General features: G+C 41.4%; 1 protein-coding gene across 1 annotated transcript in view; it reads right to left on the bottom strand.

Annotated features, from left to right (window-relative positions):
• The window catches only part of GPC4 (glypican 4), a gene marked incomplete at its 5' end in the record, with an annotated part of 114,837 nt that overhangs the window by 27,598 nt on the left and 70,209 nt on the right, over positions 1 to 17,030 (bottom strand). The window contains one exon of the mRNA XM_082865358.1: positions 15,397 to 15,555. Within this exon, the coding sequence (XP_082721484.1) occupies positions 15,397 to 15,555 (159 nt within the window). The remainder of the gene's footprint in view (positions 1 to 15,396; positions 15,556 to 17,030) is intronic.

Below are 17,030 nucleotides of genomic sequence, written 5' to 3' on the forward strand. Positions count from 1 at the left end.
GCAGATGACATGATCCTATACATAGAGAACCCTAAAGATGCTACCAGAAAACTACTAGAGCTAATCAATGAATTTGGTAAAGTGGCAGGATACAAAATTAATGCACAGAAATCTCTGGCATTCCTATATACTAATGATGAAAAATCTGAAAGTGAAATCAAGAAAACACTCCCATTTACCATTGCAACAAAAAGAATAAAATATCTAGGAATAAACCTACCTAAGGAGACAAAAGATCTGTATGCAGAAAATTATAAGACACTGATGAAAGAAATTAAAGATGATACAAATAGATGGAGAGATATACCATGTTCTTGGATCGGAAGAATCAACATTGTGAAAATGACTCTACTACCGAAAGCAATCTATAGATTCAATGCAATCCCTATCAAACTACCACTGGCATTTTTCACAGAACTAGAACAAAAAATTTTGCAATTTGTATGGAAACACAAAAGACCCCGAATAGCCAAAGCAATCTTGAGAACGAAAGAAGGAACTGGAGGAATCAGGCTCCCAGACGTCAGACTATACTACAAAGCTACAGTTATCAAGACGGTATGGTACTGGCACAAAAACAGAAAGATAGATCAATGGAACAGGATAGAAAGCCCAGAGATAAACCCACGCACATATGGTCACCTTATCTTTGACAAAGGAGGCAGAAATGTACAGTGGAGAAAGGACAGCCTATTCAATAAGTGGTGCTGGGAAAACTGGACAGCTACATGTAAAAGTATGACATTAGATCACTCCCTAACACCGTACACAAAAATAAGCTCAAAATGGATTAAAGACCTAAATGTAAGGCCAGAAACTATCAAACTCTTAGAGGAAAACATAGGCAGAACACTCTATGACATAAATCACAGCAAGGTCCTTTTTGACCCACCTCCTAGAGAAATGGAAATAAAAACAAGAGTAAACAAATGGGACCTAATGAAACTTAAAAGCTTTTGTGCAGCAAAGGAAACCATAAAGAAGACCAAAAGACAACCCTCAGAATGGGAGAAAATATTTGCAAATGAAGCAACTGACAAAGGATTGATCTCCAAAATTTATAAGCAGCTCATGCAGCTTAATAACAAAAAAACAAACAACCCAATCCAAAAATGGGCAGAAGACCTAAATAGACATTTCTCCAAAGAAGATATACAGAGTGCCAACAAACACATGAAAGAATGCTCAACATCACTAATCATGAGAGAAATGCAAATCAAAACTACAATGAGATATCATCTCACACCAGTCAGAATGGCCATCATCAAAAAATCTAGAAACAATAAATGCTGGAGAGGGTGTGGAGAAAAGGGAACCCTCTTACACTGTTGGTGGGAATGTAAATTGATACAGCCACTGTGGAGAACAGTATGGAGGTTCCTTAAAAAGCTACAAATAGAACTACCATATGACCCAGCAATCCCACTACTGGGCATATACCCTGAGAAAACCATAATTCAAAAAGAGTCATGTACCAAAATGTTCATTGCAGCTCTATTTACAATAGCCCAGAGATGGAAACAACCTAAGTGTCCATCATCGGATGAATGGATAAAGAAGATGTGGCACATATATACAATGGAATATTACTCAGCCATAAAAAGAGACGAAATTGAGCTATTTGTAATGAGGTGGATAGACCTAGAGTCTGTCATACGGAGTGAAGTAAGTCAGAAAGAGAGAGACAAATACCGTATGCTAACACATATATATGGAATTAAAAAAAAAAAATGTCATGAAAAACCTAGGGGTGAAACAGGAATAAAGACACAGACTTACTAGAGAATGGACTTGAGGCTATGGGGAGGGGGAAGGGTAAACGGTGACAAAGCGATAAAGAGGCATGGACATATATACACTACCAAACGTAAGGTAGATAGCTAGTGGGAAGCAGCCGCATAGCACAGGGAGATCAGCTCGGTGCTTTGTGACCGCCTGGAGGGGTGGGATAGGGAGGGTGGGAGGGAGGGAGACGCAAGCGGGAAGAGATATGGGAACATATGTATATATATAACTGATTCATTTTGTTGTGAAGCTGAAACTAACATACCATTGTAAAGCAATTATACTCCAATAAAGATGTTAAAAAAAAAAAAAAGACTCTATGTCTGGTATAAAAATAAACACCTCATGGTATCAAGTTTATAAGCAGGAAATGTAATAAATACCAAAGCAAAATATAAGGACCACATCAAGAAAGAAGCTGCCTCCAAGTGAACATGGAACAGAAAGGAAAATAAGACAACTCCTTCAAAGCCAGAACATTAAGTGATCTTCTCAAAATGCAATAGCGCTACAAAACCATTCTCTACCGTTTGCCTTTTATTTCCCGGGTTTTCTTCAGCGAGAGAAAGGGAAATCCCCATTACAACTGCACAGCCTGGCATTTTTACCAAAGTTCTCTCCCTGGAAGGAGGCCAGAAAGTACATAAGGAGCTAGGGGAATGATGATGAAAAGAGTTACTCAAATCAGGTAGCCGGGAAGGCCTCTGATTCTCTCCAAACCCCAAGTGGTCCTCGAGTGTGCTTCCATGGGCACACACCATCACCACTGGGACACAAGTTCTTGGACCCCACCTTAAACCTACTGGATTAGAAACTCTGGAGGGTGGGACCCAGCTATCTGGCACTCTGCTATACCCCAAAGTTTGAGAAGCAAGACTCTAGCCAATGAAACTTCTCCCATTTTGCCTCTCACTAGCAATCAGCACCAACCTGGCAACTGTGCTGAACGTGAAGCATTCAGGGTAAAGGTAATGTTTTAATTAGAGGAAAATATATTTCCAATAAATTGGGTTTAAAATTTTTTGTTGCATTCTTGGGTGTCATTTCTTAAAGAGGTTTTGGGGATGAATTTTCTTGTGTGGAAGTATCTCTCAACTAAGAGTCGAGATGCAGGCAGCACTTTTCTAGACTTCAAAGTTGTGGAATCTCAGGGCGAGAAAAGACCTTAAATGTCATCTGGTCCACTTCCCGTACCGTCCTTGAATCACTAGCGTCCTTGCCAAGTGGTGCTGGCTTTCACATACTGGAAAAATAAAGCCTGGTTATTGAGATCAGCATGGAAGCCTTGTGTCAATCCAGTGCTACTAATATTTCACCATCCAAAAGAGCACATTCCAAAGGCTCTTTTTTACTAATATTTACTAATATTTTACTAATATTTTACTAATTATTTTAATATTTACTACTATTAGTAAATATTACTAATATTAGTACTAATTTTACTAATTATTTACTAATATTTTACTAATATTATTTACTAATATTTCTTTTAAATTAGTAATATTTACTAATTACGCTTTTTACTAGTATTTCCTTCCGTAGATTGGATTTTTACTATATTGGTCATAAAATTGGCACACATCATTTAGTGTAGAAACAGGATGTTGAGAATTATTTGACTTGTGCTTTCATGACTCATTAAATAAGTAATTCTGAATACTCACTTGCATTTCTAATGAATGCTGGTTTTAAGGGTTGGGGCAGAGTGGCATGTCGAGCTCAGTTTTAACTGAAAAACACTATGAAATGTCACTATTTTTTTAGGCTTAAAAGTGTTCCAGGTCAAAGAAACGCTAAGACACTGAACATTTTATGGAAAAAACAAAACATTCTTAGAGATGCTCATTCAGGTCAACAGCCTACGGGTCGGTGTAGTTATATATAATACAGCAATGATCCAACGAAGAACAGGACTGATTCTAACCCAGCATGCCCTCTGTCCAATACCACAATGGACATTACTTTATTTCCTGGGACTCAAATTCTGCTAGGAAGGTTGTGTGTGTGTGTGTGTGTGTGTGTGTGTGTGTGTGTGTGTGTCTGTGTGTGTCTGTGTGTGTGTGTGTGTGTGATGTTAGCTTATATTTTCAGAGCTTAGTTTGGTGCTGTATACATATGAAACTCTAATTCATTTAATCATTCAGAAAATTGATTTCCTTTCCTTCACATTTTAAAAGATTCTTTAGTGTGGCCGTATAAGTTGCAAATATAATTCCACCGAGTGGATTATATATAGAAATTCTACAAAACTGATATAAGGAGTTAAAATCTGCTAATTTGATCTCTCCAAATAGCTATGTAATTTGACAACTATGTACTAAGTGGTTGGTATGGGCTCAAATCAAAGCACACAGCTTTGCCATGCATCTTAACCTTCCTGCCCAAAGAGACTGTAATGAAAATTTCTAGAAAGATGAATTTTCTCCATCCAATTCACCTTTACTATACCCGCCACGTTCCACGCATGGTTTCATGGAGGCACCAGAGACTTTTAAACTATCTATAAAATCCTTAATCTTTCATTTCATACAGCAAGTTTTTTTTTTTTATATTCATCTATTTCACCTGCAAAGTCAACAGAACAAAAGTCAAGCGAACCAAAAGACCCAAACTCATTTCTCCTTAGACGTGTTCTCGCTGGTCCTGGTAAATGGGACTATTCTACCTATGCTTTTTGTCTCAAAGAGATCTTTTAAGGATGGCAGACATAATTTAAATTCTAAAATCCATACCAATTAGGTACAATATCAAAGCGTAATAATTTGCTGTAAGAAAAAAGGGGGGAAAAAACTTTTACATCTATTTCTCCTATCAAACTAGCCGCTCTCATTCATATGTTCTTGTAGATTCCTTAACCTCCCCACCCCCCCACCTTTCTTCCCACATTTCCTTCTACAATGGGGGATAGAACACAAATTAGACATTCAGGACCTGGTCCCCAGCCACCAAGAGCAACTTCATTCATCGCTGCAAAGCTCATCTCCACTTTCCCCCCCATTATTTAGAACTCAGAATCAGATCTTAACTGCTGAAGAAAAACTGTGCAGGTCTGAGACAACGAGCAATCATCGCATTGTAAACATTATGCCTGAAGCCAATTATAAGACACTTGGTGGCTAAGAGAGAACCAGCCAGGACCAGTGTAAACCAGAGTTCCACCAGGATCAGAAGCTGACTTGACTGGAATTCAGATCTCCCTTGCAGCAAATGCTTGTATTCATGAAAAATGCTGCTCAGAGAGTCTGAAAGGAGAGTGAGAGAGGAGACAGTTAAAAGCATTTTAAACATGGTGTCTGTGAGCAGGGTTTATTTCTCCTTCAATTTTCAGTTTGGGGGCTTAGGATTTATGTTCCAAGGATGAAGCAACTGCTACGCCTAGGGCTCATGAATGACCACAACATAGGAATGGAAATAAACACTTTAATGTGCTAGGATCTAAAGCAGTACGACACAGTAGGAAAAGCATGGGCCCTCTCATTTATGAGCTGTGTGACCTTGACGGGACAGAAGATCTAAACTCTGAGCCTCTGTTGCTTCTTCTTCCATAAAATGGGGCTATTACTGCTCACCTCATATGGATAAATGGCTAGCACACAATAGCTGCTCAGTGAGTGGACACTATTCATAATATGTGAAATAATGTTACTGTCACCTTCAGAGTTTCTTTATATCTACAATTATTGAAAAAGAAAAAAAAACCTTTCAAGGCTGGTTTTTATCTTTCTTGGCAGAGTCAAATATTAGCCATCTGGGGGGGATATAAATTAAGCCAAAGCTGCTGGAGAATGGTTAAGAAGACCCAAGGCCTTAGAAAACTGGGAACAATTCAGCCAAAGGAAATGCTTAATGGCTCTAGCTTCCAATTCTGTGAAACATCCCAGACATCTACGAGGGTGGAGCAACTCCTGAGTGAAAAACACGGGATGAAGAAATCCAGGGAAGAGATTTTACATGATATTACAACACAGAGTATCATGCATAGCACGCGTATATACAAAAAGATCGAGGCAAAGAATCAGGGAAAGGAAAACGGAGAATTAAGCCGCAGGTCAATGCCCCACCCTCCCCATGTATATTTCATCTGCATCGTACCAGAAGCACCTCAATGCAACGGTTGAGCTAGGAGACTGGGAGATTGGGAGTGTTTTCCGGCTCTAGCATCTGATTATTCTTAATGTCAGTAGTACCAATTTAACATGGGAAAAACTACTAGAGAGAAAAGGCAAAACCTTTCCATATAAAAGTTTTCTATGTAAATATCCTGTCTTTTACAAAAAGAAGAACATCACGTACTTCTGGAACCTCTATCCCCCCGCCACTTGTCTTGCATCAAATAAACATTCAAAATTCTTGAAACAGATCAAAAGACCCTCAGTTCTGCTATTAAATGCCATTAGCTACTACTTTATAAACAATCGATTGGCTATTGATTAATGTGCTAGGATGCATTCTAGAATTAACCTGTGATCTGAAGAGACTGGAAGCCCTTTCTATTCAATCCATTTGCTTGGTGCTATAAATTACCCCCTTGTATTTATATTATTAGGAAGCTGCCTTTTACATATAAGGATTAATTTCCTCTTTAATGTAAAGGCTGTATTTCACAGCCCTGGTGTGGCGTGCAAACAGTAAGTTACCACATCCACAAAATTCCTAAGAAAGAACTCTCCTGGTACATGCTACAAATCATACTTCTCACACTGTTAAGAAAAATCAGAGTTATAGCCATCCATTCTTTCACCCAAAATCAAGTACTTGATGAAGAACAGCTAACATAAGCGCCTACAAATGGAAGGGGGGAAAAAAAGGAAATTAAGCAAGAATTTTACTGACTGAAACCAAAGACTATCTCCTCCTCTGTCTTGCTTTTTTTGGTCAAGTCTGTGTTAAGTTTCTAACAGGCACTTTCCTCAGGAGTGCCTGCTAGGGAGGGCACGGTGTACTAAAAGCATGGGTACTTGACTAACAATCAACAGCTGTAGCTCAACAATGGTCTTCTCCTAGGAGGAGAAGGCCATTGCCAGCTGAGGCCCTTATTAGGGGCTGTTAGCATATGAAAGGGGGCTGGAGGACCCTGCCACTGTAGGAGCAGCCCTTTCTTCCCAAGGTTACTTTTAGTAGTTAATGCATTTTGAATGCTAATTCTCTCTCCGGGCTAACTTGGCCAGGGACACACAGTCAGTACGGTAAGGTCCCTTCCCCTGGACCACATTCCATTTCTAGCAATGGTACTCCCAGCACCAGCTAGCCAAGTCTCTTTAGCACAGCCGGATTCCTTCTCACTGAGAAGGGCTCATGAGGGCATGTTTAAGAAAGCTCTGAGGGGACTTTCCTGGTGGTCCAGTGGTTCAGACTCCACGCTTCCACCTCAGGGGGCATGGGTTCTATCCCTAATCTGGGAACTAAGATCCCAAACGCTGCGTGGTCAGCCAAAAAAAACAGAAGAAGAAGAAAAGAATGCTCCAAGGCTGAAGCAGTGTTCCAAGTGCTCCATATACTAACCTCCACGTGGACCTATTATATGACCTCATACACAAACCTCATAATACAGTCTATCTGCTCATGATCTAATATCAAGAGAAAACTCAGGACGCAAAATAGCACAATCGGCGATGATTCTGATTTGTATGTATGTATATACGTTGTCTAACTGACCAAAGAAAGACGAGGTGCGTACAGTGGTGTTGGATGGGTGTTAGGGAATTGGTGTGGTTTTTTGCAATGTTTCTCAATTTACTTCACCCCAATTTTGCAGCGACACAATAGGAAAAGTAATCTAATAGGAAAAGTAATCTATCTCATGCTTTCAAAAATGACTTATTTCCCTTTATTCTATTCATCCGACTTAAATGCTGGAGTCTTCGACACATGTTTTTCTGCTTCTTCCAAACTGTCTACAGTGAGCACTGTAATACTGAAAAAAAAAAAAAACCCAAACATGGCAAAACACCACCAAAGCAGTTTACATTTTTCGTTTAAAAATACCGTTTTTTCCTATAAAGTATTCCTTTCAAATTGCGGCAATTTGAAAAATATGGCAAGGTATGAAAAAACAAAAATTCCCATAATCCCACCATTAAGAGAACAACAATGGTTTATTGAATTTCTTTCCTGCTTTTTCTATGAAGGTATGTATTGTCACATGCTTGAGGTCATCCTGTATTTATACCCTGTTCTCATGGAACACTGTATGGTTAGCAGTTCCGATGCGATTAAAAAACCTTCGGAAACATCAGTTTTAACAACTGCATACTGTGACACCATACGAACTGATCATAATGTAATCATTATGGGACATTTAGGATAATTTCCTATTTTTCATTATTCCAAGTAATACTGTGATGAACATTCTTGTACATAAATCTGTATGCAGATCTTTCTTTCCTTGAGATCAAAACCTAGAAGTACAGTTACTGAGTCAAAGGGTATGAATGAAGCTATTTGAAACCTCTGGTACACTGCCAAACTGACCTCCAGAAAAGGTATGCCCATGTAGCATTCCCTGCTCCAGTCTTCTCTATTGTGAAGAGCTTCAGATTCTTGAGGGAATGCGGGGAGGGGGAGGGGAGGGGAGGGAGAGAAAGAGAGAGAGAGAGACCACGTGCTTTGCGCGCAATAGAGATGGGCCAGGACAATGAACAAGAAAGGCCTGACTGGCTTGGGAATTCTCTCAGTCAGAGTCACTGCTAGATCAAATAAGCCCTTTTCTTTGCTGGGACAGACAGACGCATGGAAAAAGGGTGAGCAGAGATGATCAACAAGGCTCTCAACTCCCAGGCTCAAAGTACAATGAACCAAAAAATAGATAAAAGCAATTCGGCTGAAGCTCTTCTGTGTATTTATTTACTCGCCTCCAAACAGATCGGCTGCTTCTTGCTGACACCACGCCTTCTTTAAGAAGCCACAGCTAATAGCAGAGGCCCAAAGAGAGTGTGCTCGGGGCTCCCTGGAAGCTGCACAAGCATTTTCAATGAGACGGCCAATGCTAGAGCCACAACTGGCCACACCTGAGATAACAACTCAAAAGGCAGAAAACCTTTGTCAATACAGAAAAGTGTGTGTTTTATCTGAGCTCTTGATTTGATTCCAGTAAGCTGGCAGCGGCTCCTTCTCATCGCGTTTCACAGAGATTATCAAAGAATTAGCAAAATTACCCAGTGTTTTAGTCTCTTTTGCATGGAAAGAAAAAAAAAAAGAAGAAAAATAGAATTGTAAAGCACAGAGTAGCAGTGCTTTCCAACCAAATCAAACACCCATAGTATGATCTGGAAGGAACACTGCGTTTGCAGGAAGGTCAGAGGCCTCATGTCTTTTTCTGTACTTTCGTGGCTACGCACCCTGATTGCCGCACTACAGCAGAGATTTAAAAAAGCAACAAGTTTTAAAAAGACATCTTAATGAATGAAATCTGAGGTAAGGATTAAAAAACAGCCGTATGTTGTATGTACGTCACACATTTCTATGACACATTTATCTTGAGGATGTCGAAGACTTAAACTAAAGACCCGGGAGGTCTGTACGAAGTCAGTATGGCCGTGCAAAGGACAATAAGAAAACCGTGCAGTTGAAAAATACTTGCAGTCAGGAGGTCAGGAAAATTCCAAAAACTTCAGCTTAGCCAAAAGCCATGAAGCTTAGTTGGCTATATTTGTCTTTCATGGGCATGGGAATTCAAATGCCTTCAACTTGCTGCGTCTCCGACACTGCTGAGCCTACTGGCCTAATGAGGTAATGGCCAGGATGAACCATGGAAAACTTTTAGTCACTGATTAAAACAGAAATTTGGCTCAATATGAAGAGTGGCCACCCTTTCCCCTAAGCTCTCCAGCCCCCTTGTTTTCTATCATTTCACAAAAGCAGGACATGAAGCACTCTTCAGATAGATGGGACAATTATTTCTTTTATGTGCGTTTTAAGCTAATTCAGAACATTTCTACTATTATTCGAGTTAACAAGCTTCAAGGCTCATGGGAGGGTTTTCAAAGACCCAGTGAAAGTAGCGGAGGGTTAAGAAATGATAGGAGGAAAATAGAGGGGACCATGCAGACGCCTAATTAACATCTTGTAAGACCTTTCACTGAAGCAGCTGGTCTAGTCACATGTTGAGAAGATTCACAGAATTTGTAGAATTGAAAGGGTCTTTAGAGAGCATCCAGCTCAACCCCTTGATTTTATGGATGGGAAAACTGAGACCAGTTAATTGCCCCAGGTCGCAGTGGGTTCACAGCAGAAACAGGCTGACAACCGGGAGGGCTCTGCCTCCTGGGCAAAGTTGCTACATTTGCTCCTACAATGGCAAATGAAAGTAGTATTCCCAATGGGCTAGCATCAGACAACGTCACTATTTTCTGAAAATTTCTTTTACACCATGCAAAAACACCTAGCAAATAATTTGATTCGGGGAGTTTGCAAGCAATAATCTATCTTTGTAGTTGTTAACATCATTTTTACTATGTAATTCTGAAATATATTTAACATGGCAGCTCTAATCTTAATCTATTTGGGTTGTTTGATTTCGCTCTGATTCTTTGAAAAACAACTAGTCTCTCACAAAATGCGACATTTGGGGGCGGGTTTTTATGTTGTGGTCCCCAAACACGGATTATGCCGCACTTCTATTATTTCTATTCCTTTTGCCAAGCAATTCTTTCAAAGTCCCCTGAACGGAGGATCTGATTAGCATATTCATGAGACAACCGATTCAGCTATGTTAATTAGCAGTTCTACTTCAAAAAAAAGAAAAATTCCCAAAACTGGCCAACAGGGGGAGCAGCTAGCTCTGTCATTAAAGTTTTCTGACTCTATGTCTCTCGCCCAGGATAGTCGATTTCTGATATTGAATATTCTAAGTCAAAGATTAGATGAAGAAGATTAACGTGTAAGAAAATAAAGAGGTGAGTCCTTAAACTCAGAGGCGCAGGTTTAAAATATGGGAAATCTGAGAACTGGGAGGGGGGAGGTGCTGCCTAAGGAAGTTCTTCTGTACTTCAGCCAGGTCTGAAAACACACACACGTGCACAGAGTTTACAACTTAAAAACTGGTTTATACACGGTATAGTCTCTTTAGAGGTACAAACAATAGAAAATTACATGTGTAGAACAAAAAAGGACCTTAGAGATAAGAGGACTGACTCCAAAATGCCAACGCTAGCCCTCAGACTGACCAGAGCTCATGGAGGCAGAATGATAATGGGATGCTTTCTGGTAAAAGAAGGCTAATTCCCTAAAAGCCTCGAAACCTTATTTTTATTTGAAAGTTTATTTAAAAAAATATAAAAAAAAAAAACCTTGTTCCTGCCTTAGAAAGAAGTGGTATCTCATAAACATGACTGAAGTTTTGATGACAGATGAAGTTGCCTGAGCTCAGGATCACCACTTCAACGTTATACTGTAGGGCCTCCCTGGTGGCACGGTGGTTGAGAGTCCGCCTGGCGATGCAGGGGACACGGGTTCATGCCCCGGTCTGGGGAGATCCCACATGCCGCGGAGCGGCTGGGCCCGTGAGCCATGGCCGCTGAGCCTGCGCGTCCGGAGCCTGTGCTCCGCAACGGGAGAGGCCACAGTGGTTAGAGGCCCGCGTACCACAAAAAAAAAAAAAAAAAAGTTATACTGTAAGCTTGGAGATGGCAAAAGATGCTCCTCTGAAGTACTTTGACCTCCTATGTTCCCACGTGTCCTTTGCTATTTCCTCAGTACTTATCCCCAGCCTTCCTTATGCCACCTTGCTGCCCCATTTTGGTTCTCCAGTCGCCATCTTGTTACTCTGACAAACTTCCTCCCTTCCATTCACATCAGTAACCCAGGGTTTGACTTTTATAAAAGCTTAGACAATTCTTTGACCAAAGCACTCTACTCTTGAATTTCTAAGAGTCACCATAGCCCCTACACAATTTCACTCAACATCGTCTTTAGGCCTTGTGGAGTATTGGCAGGTCATAATTGCCAACCTTAGAAATGGACTTGAGGATATGGGGAGGGGGAAGGGTAAGCTGTGACAAAGCGAGCGAGAGAGGCATGGACATATATACACTACCAAATGTAAGGTAGATAGCTAGTGGGAAGCAGCCGCATAGCACAGGGAGATCAGCTCGTTGCTTTGTGACCGCCTGGAGGGGTGGGATAGGGAGGGTGCGAGGGAGGGAGACGCAAGAGGGAAGAGATATAGGAACATATGTATATGTATAACTGATTTGCTTTGTTGTAAAGCAGAAACTAACACACCATTGTGAAGCGATTATACTCCAATAAAGATGTAAAAAAAAAATCAATCAATAAATGCAGCACCCACTTGAGGATTACGGTTTGTTGGATACCAATCAACTGAGATTTCACCATATAAAAGCAGTTAATTGTCTCAGAAAGCCTAGCTTGGAGGAAATATGCAAAGTATCCCAGCTCTGTTCTGATCTCCAGGCCAAACACATTGAGGCTACAACTCCTTCAAAAAAATTTAAATCTATGCTCCCTACCTTTATTGTCTGTGCCATAGTCTAATTTGAAGTCAGAAGAAACAAACTGGGGTTTCATCATCATTTTTCATGGGCAGTTTTGAAACTGATAAAGAAACAGCGTTAAACACATTTATTGGAGGTGAAGGCTGCTAGGGAAGGGCAAGACAAACTTTTTCTGTCCTTTTTTTTTTTTCTCTCTCGGTACGCGGGCCTCTCACTGTTGTGGCCTCTCCCGTTGCAGAGCACAGGCTCCGGACGCGCAGGCTCAGCGGCCATGGCTCATGGGCCCAGCCGCTCCGCGGCATGTGGGATCTTCCCGGACCGGGGCACGAACCCGTGTCCCCTGCATCGGCAGGCGGACTCTCAACCACTGCGCCACCAGGGAAGCCCCCCCCTTTTTTTTAATTTTATTTTTTGGCTGCACTGGGTCTTCTTTGCTGCACGCGGGCTTTCTCTAGTTGTGGCGATTGGGGGCTACTCTTGGTTGTGGTGTGCGGGCTTCTCATTGCAGTGGCTTCTCTTGCAGCGGAGCACAGGCTCTAGGCGCACGAGCTTCAGTAGCTGTGGCGCACGGGCTCAGTTGCTCTGCAGCATGTGCGATCTTCCCGGACCAGGGCTCGAACCCGTGTCCCCTGCATTGGCAGGCAGGTTCTTAAGCACTGCAACAACAGGGAAGCCCCTTTCTGTCCTTTTTTAAAAAAACATGTTAATACTTACTGATAAAATTTCTGTGTGGCTTTTTAAAAAGTACACACTGGAATCACATGAGTGATGCTATAAAACCATGGGGAGTGGGAAGGGGAAAGAATAGTGAAACTACCAGACCCACTGGGAAGAGAAATCACTAAATGTCTGTGCACTCCACACCCGGAGGAGACACGTCCAAGAAGAAACGGGGTGATTTGGAGGCAGTGACCTTGGAAGTTGGAAGCTGCCTCATCTCCACTGTATCTTGCTACTGACACGCTAGCCATTTCTAAAGAGCAGGAATTTTCCCTTCCAAGTCCCATTATTAAACCCCCAAGTGGTAATTTTTAAATATCAGCATCTCAAGTTTTCAAAGATGACTGTCTGATTATCTCTCTAAGTTTTCTCCTCAAAGGAAAAGGAATTGCTTCAGTTACTGTCTTGAATGACAAACACCATAGTCAAGAGAATACCATTCTTTTCAATAATCATACTGATAACTTAGTGACCAAGAGACAGAGATGGTCTAAGATGTCTTTTGCCAATAACACTCATCTTCACGTGGTGTTAACATACTTAACAGCCTGTGCATTGGGGATTATAGAATAATAAACAGGATATATGGATACATAAATTATTTCCATCCATCCAGGGAAAGGAGATAAAGACTAAACACAACTCCACATACAAAGCATTGGGGGAAATGGGCACAATAAATGGTACACTACCTGGAAAATTTTAGTTCAACTACATTACAAATTAAATATGCTTTTGTCGGGGCTTCCCTGGTGGCACAGTGGTTAAGAATCCACCTGCCAATGCAGGGGACACGGGTTCGATCCCTGGTCCGGGAAGATCCCACATGCCGCGGAGCAACTAAGCCCGCATGCCACAACTACTGAGCCTGCACTCTAGAGCCCGCGAGCCACAACTACTGAGCCCACGTGCCACAACTACTGAAGCCCGTGCGCCTAGAGCCCGTGTTCCACAACAAGAGAAGCCACTGCAAGAAGCCCGTGCACCGCAACAAAGAGTAGGTAGCCTCCTCTCGCCGCAAGCAGAGAAAAGCCCGCGCGCAGCAACGAAGACCCAACGCAGCCAAAAATAAAATAATAAAAATAAATAAATTTATAAAATACATATATATATAAATATGCTTTTGTCGTCCAGCCTGGGAACCGACTAACACTTATTAAATCAGTTTCAAATAACGAATCTCAAAGGCAACATTTGAAATACAACCTGTTCTTTAGCTGGGAGCTGCCTTATCAGCTAGATCAAATCTAATTTAATCCCACTTCTCACCATGGTAATGAGCCCTTTGCAGAAATGCTCAAAGACATTTCGCGTCTCAAAAATTTGCCTTGTACTTCTTCACCACAGAATGTCAGGAAAAGCATGCTTCAAAGGTACTATGTAATTAGAATGGCCTTTACAACAGGTACAAAGGAAATCATTCCTATTAAAATTAAATCTACTTCATAACGACCTGCAAACTGAGTGAACAGCACCAGAGAAAGGAATCCTGAGGTGTTTGGACCCCATACTTTCATTTTGAAAGTCTGTCATCTATTACATTGCTTCAGATACGATTGAAGTGCCTCTCTTCTGGCTCAGATTGTCTATTTCTTCACTCTGAAAAGAAAGTGTGCATGTGAAAATCTGTGTTTGGCACGGGGGACTGAAATAGGTTTTCTTGTGGCTCTAACGTGGATTGACCAAAGCTTCGGCTAAAATGAGGCCAGGAATGGTGCTGAACTTAATGAAGACTGGAGCCCAGCAGCTACCTCTGGGTCACTGCCGCGTGGTCACCACTGCACGAGCATTAATCCTGTGTTCTACAGGGCTTCTAGGAATTCTAGTTGGCTTTGAGGGATCCATTTTGAAATTTAATTTGAAGTCCAGCATCTGCAGAATCTCTGTGGTTATTTTGACTAAGTTTTCAGATGCCTGCTTTTTATTAGGAAGATTTTTCTTTAGTGACTTGTGTCAACAACACTATTGTGTGTTCACCCAAGAAAATAAATGAAAGCATTTAAATTAAACTACTTTAATCTCTTTTTTGGCTCCTTGTGACCATATTTCCATAATGGCTACCATACCGTACAGATTCTAGTGTATCTGGAAGGATTCTACAATAAAGCTGTAAGGCTAACTTGCCCCTGGGGTCCAGCCAGGAGAGCCTCTTGGGAGAAAACTTGAACACTGAGAGAAGAAAGGCACTTGGGAAAAGCAACTGTACGAACTTCACTGGCAGCTCGTAGATCTGACTTGACTAAAAGGTGTAAGATGAATTCAAGGGAGTTCCCTGGCGGTCCAGTGGTTAGGACTCAGCGCTTTCACTGCTGTGGCCCAGGTTCAATCTCTGGTCAGGGAACTAAGATCCTGCTAGCCGCATGGCAAAAAGAAAAAAAAAGAATTCAAGAACAAAGCAAATATCTACACTTACGTAGACCAAAGTTCCAATACATACCATCAAACTTCTTGTAACGGGACGCAAAGACAGCTTGCAAATGATTGCACTGCTCACTGACCACGCTTTTGAAATCATCCTTACTTTGCAGGCTGTACTTCTCCTCCATCTCTTGGGAGCAGCAGGTATAACCCTGGGGACAAATCTTCAAATGATCACCTGGAAGATAAAATGTAGGACAATCAATCTCCGTCATCATTCATCAAGTCCAAAACGGAAGAGTCTGATTTAGGTGCACACGCTTGGCTTCATTTCTCTCCGTGATGTTCCTGCAAAGGCCCGGGCATTATGCGTTATCTAAAAAGTTTCATTATACTGAAAATATTGATTTCCTTCTCGGAAAAAGAAGACAGTGAAGCCATCTCCAAAAGGCAAAAGAACTTTCCAATCAGGAAGATTGTTATCATACAGGAAAAATCGGTGTGGCCAGTAAAGAGAGTATCATTCAATATGAACGGAAGGCTCGCATAAATTCTTCGAGATTTTATGCTACATACTGTGCAAGTCATGCAAATGAGACATAGTTTTTCTAGCTTTGAGAGTTTACACTACAAGAGAGGGTACCGTTAATGAAGAATGATTTGTAAAATATGTGACAACAACCAAAAGCTGAGCAAATATATAAGCAATTGATGTGGCGAACAAAGCAAAGGGATAAGTGCATTTCAAGGAGCTGTCAGCCAAGAGAAAAGAATGGAGTCCACGCTGGGATTTGAGTTGATGGTAAGTCACAAAGGGGGACGTTAAATGATTCTTGGTTTTAAGATTTTCTTGTCCAGCATCTTCTGTACAGATGTTAGACACTATAATATTGACCTTTATGATCGTGTGCGGTGTAGCCACTTGTCCAAATACAGATGAATGGCTTCCAGTAAATGTCGCCTTTAGGTAGCCCCAAGGGCCAAGAAAACGTCAAAGACATGCAGACCATCTGCCTCCCCTACACCAACGGCATTCTGTTTGTGGTTTGGACCTGAGAGTTTGGAGAGCTTCTGCCCTGTTCCTCCTCTGTCAAAGACCAAAAATTGTGCTTTGAACAGACCACGCCTGTCCCTCATAATGACCAAGAGATACGGCGTCACTCAAAACTAACCCCACCAGGTACTATCACGTTAGTCACACCAATACAATACCAATTCACCTTCACTGTTCCTTCTATTATTGCAGTTCATGTTCCATGACAGACAAAAGGGGTCTGAAAAGACCTAAGGTCTCAGGAACTCAGGAAGGCGTATACCGAAGACATATGAACCTATCAATGGTAAGTGTGTATAATAAATCAAGGGAGGAGGAATGAAGAACAAAATCTTTTTAACAACACTAATCATGGACATGGACTGGGCCAGGAGCCGACGGCCATCGCTGCTTCTTGGCTGTGGGCGCTTAGAGGAAATAAGCCTTCACTTCGGACAGATACCAAAGTAGTTTTGCGGAGGGGGTGGATTTCAAATAACATGGTGTTGGCAATTTATTTGACGAACACTCGTACCGTCAACTGCACAGATGCAAAAAATTACATAATCAGATATATTCCTGATCGTTCTTCCTTCCTGGCAATTCAAAAGTAGGGAGAGTGTTATTGCCAGACAAAAATGGCTATGCAGCATTAAAGGACTTTTAAAGAAGGGGAGAAG

Source organism: Leucopleurus acutus, assembly GCF_964270905.1.
Source record: "Leucopleurus acutus genome assembly, chromosome: X".
Classification (NCBI taxonomy): domain Eukaryota; kingdom Metazoa; phylum Chordata; class Mammalia; order Artiodactyla; family Delphinidae; genus Leucopleurus; species Leucopleurus acutus.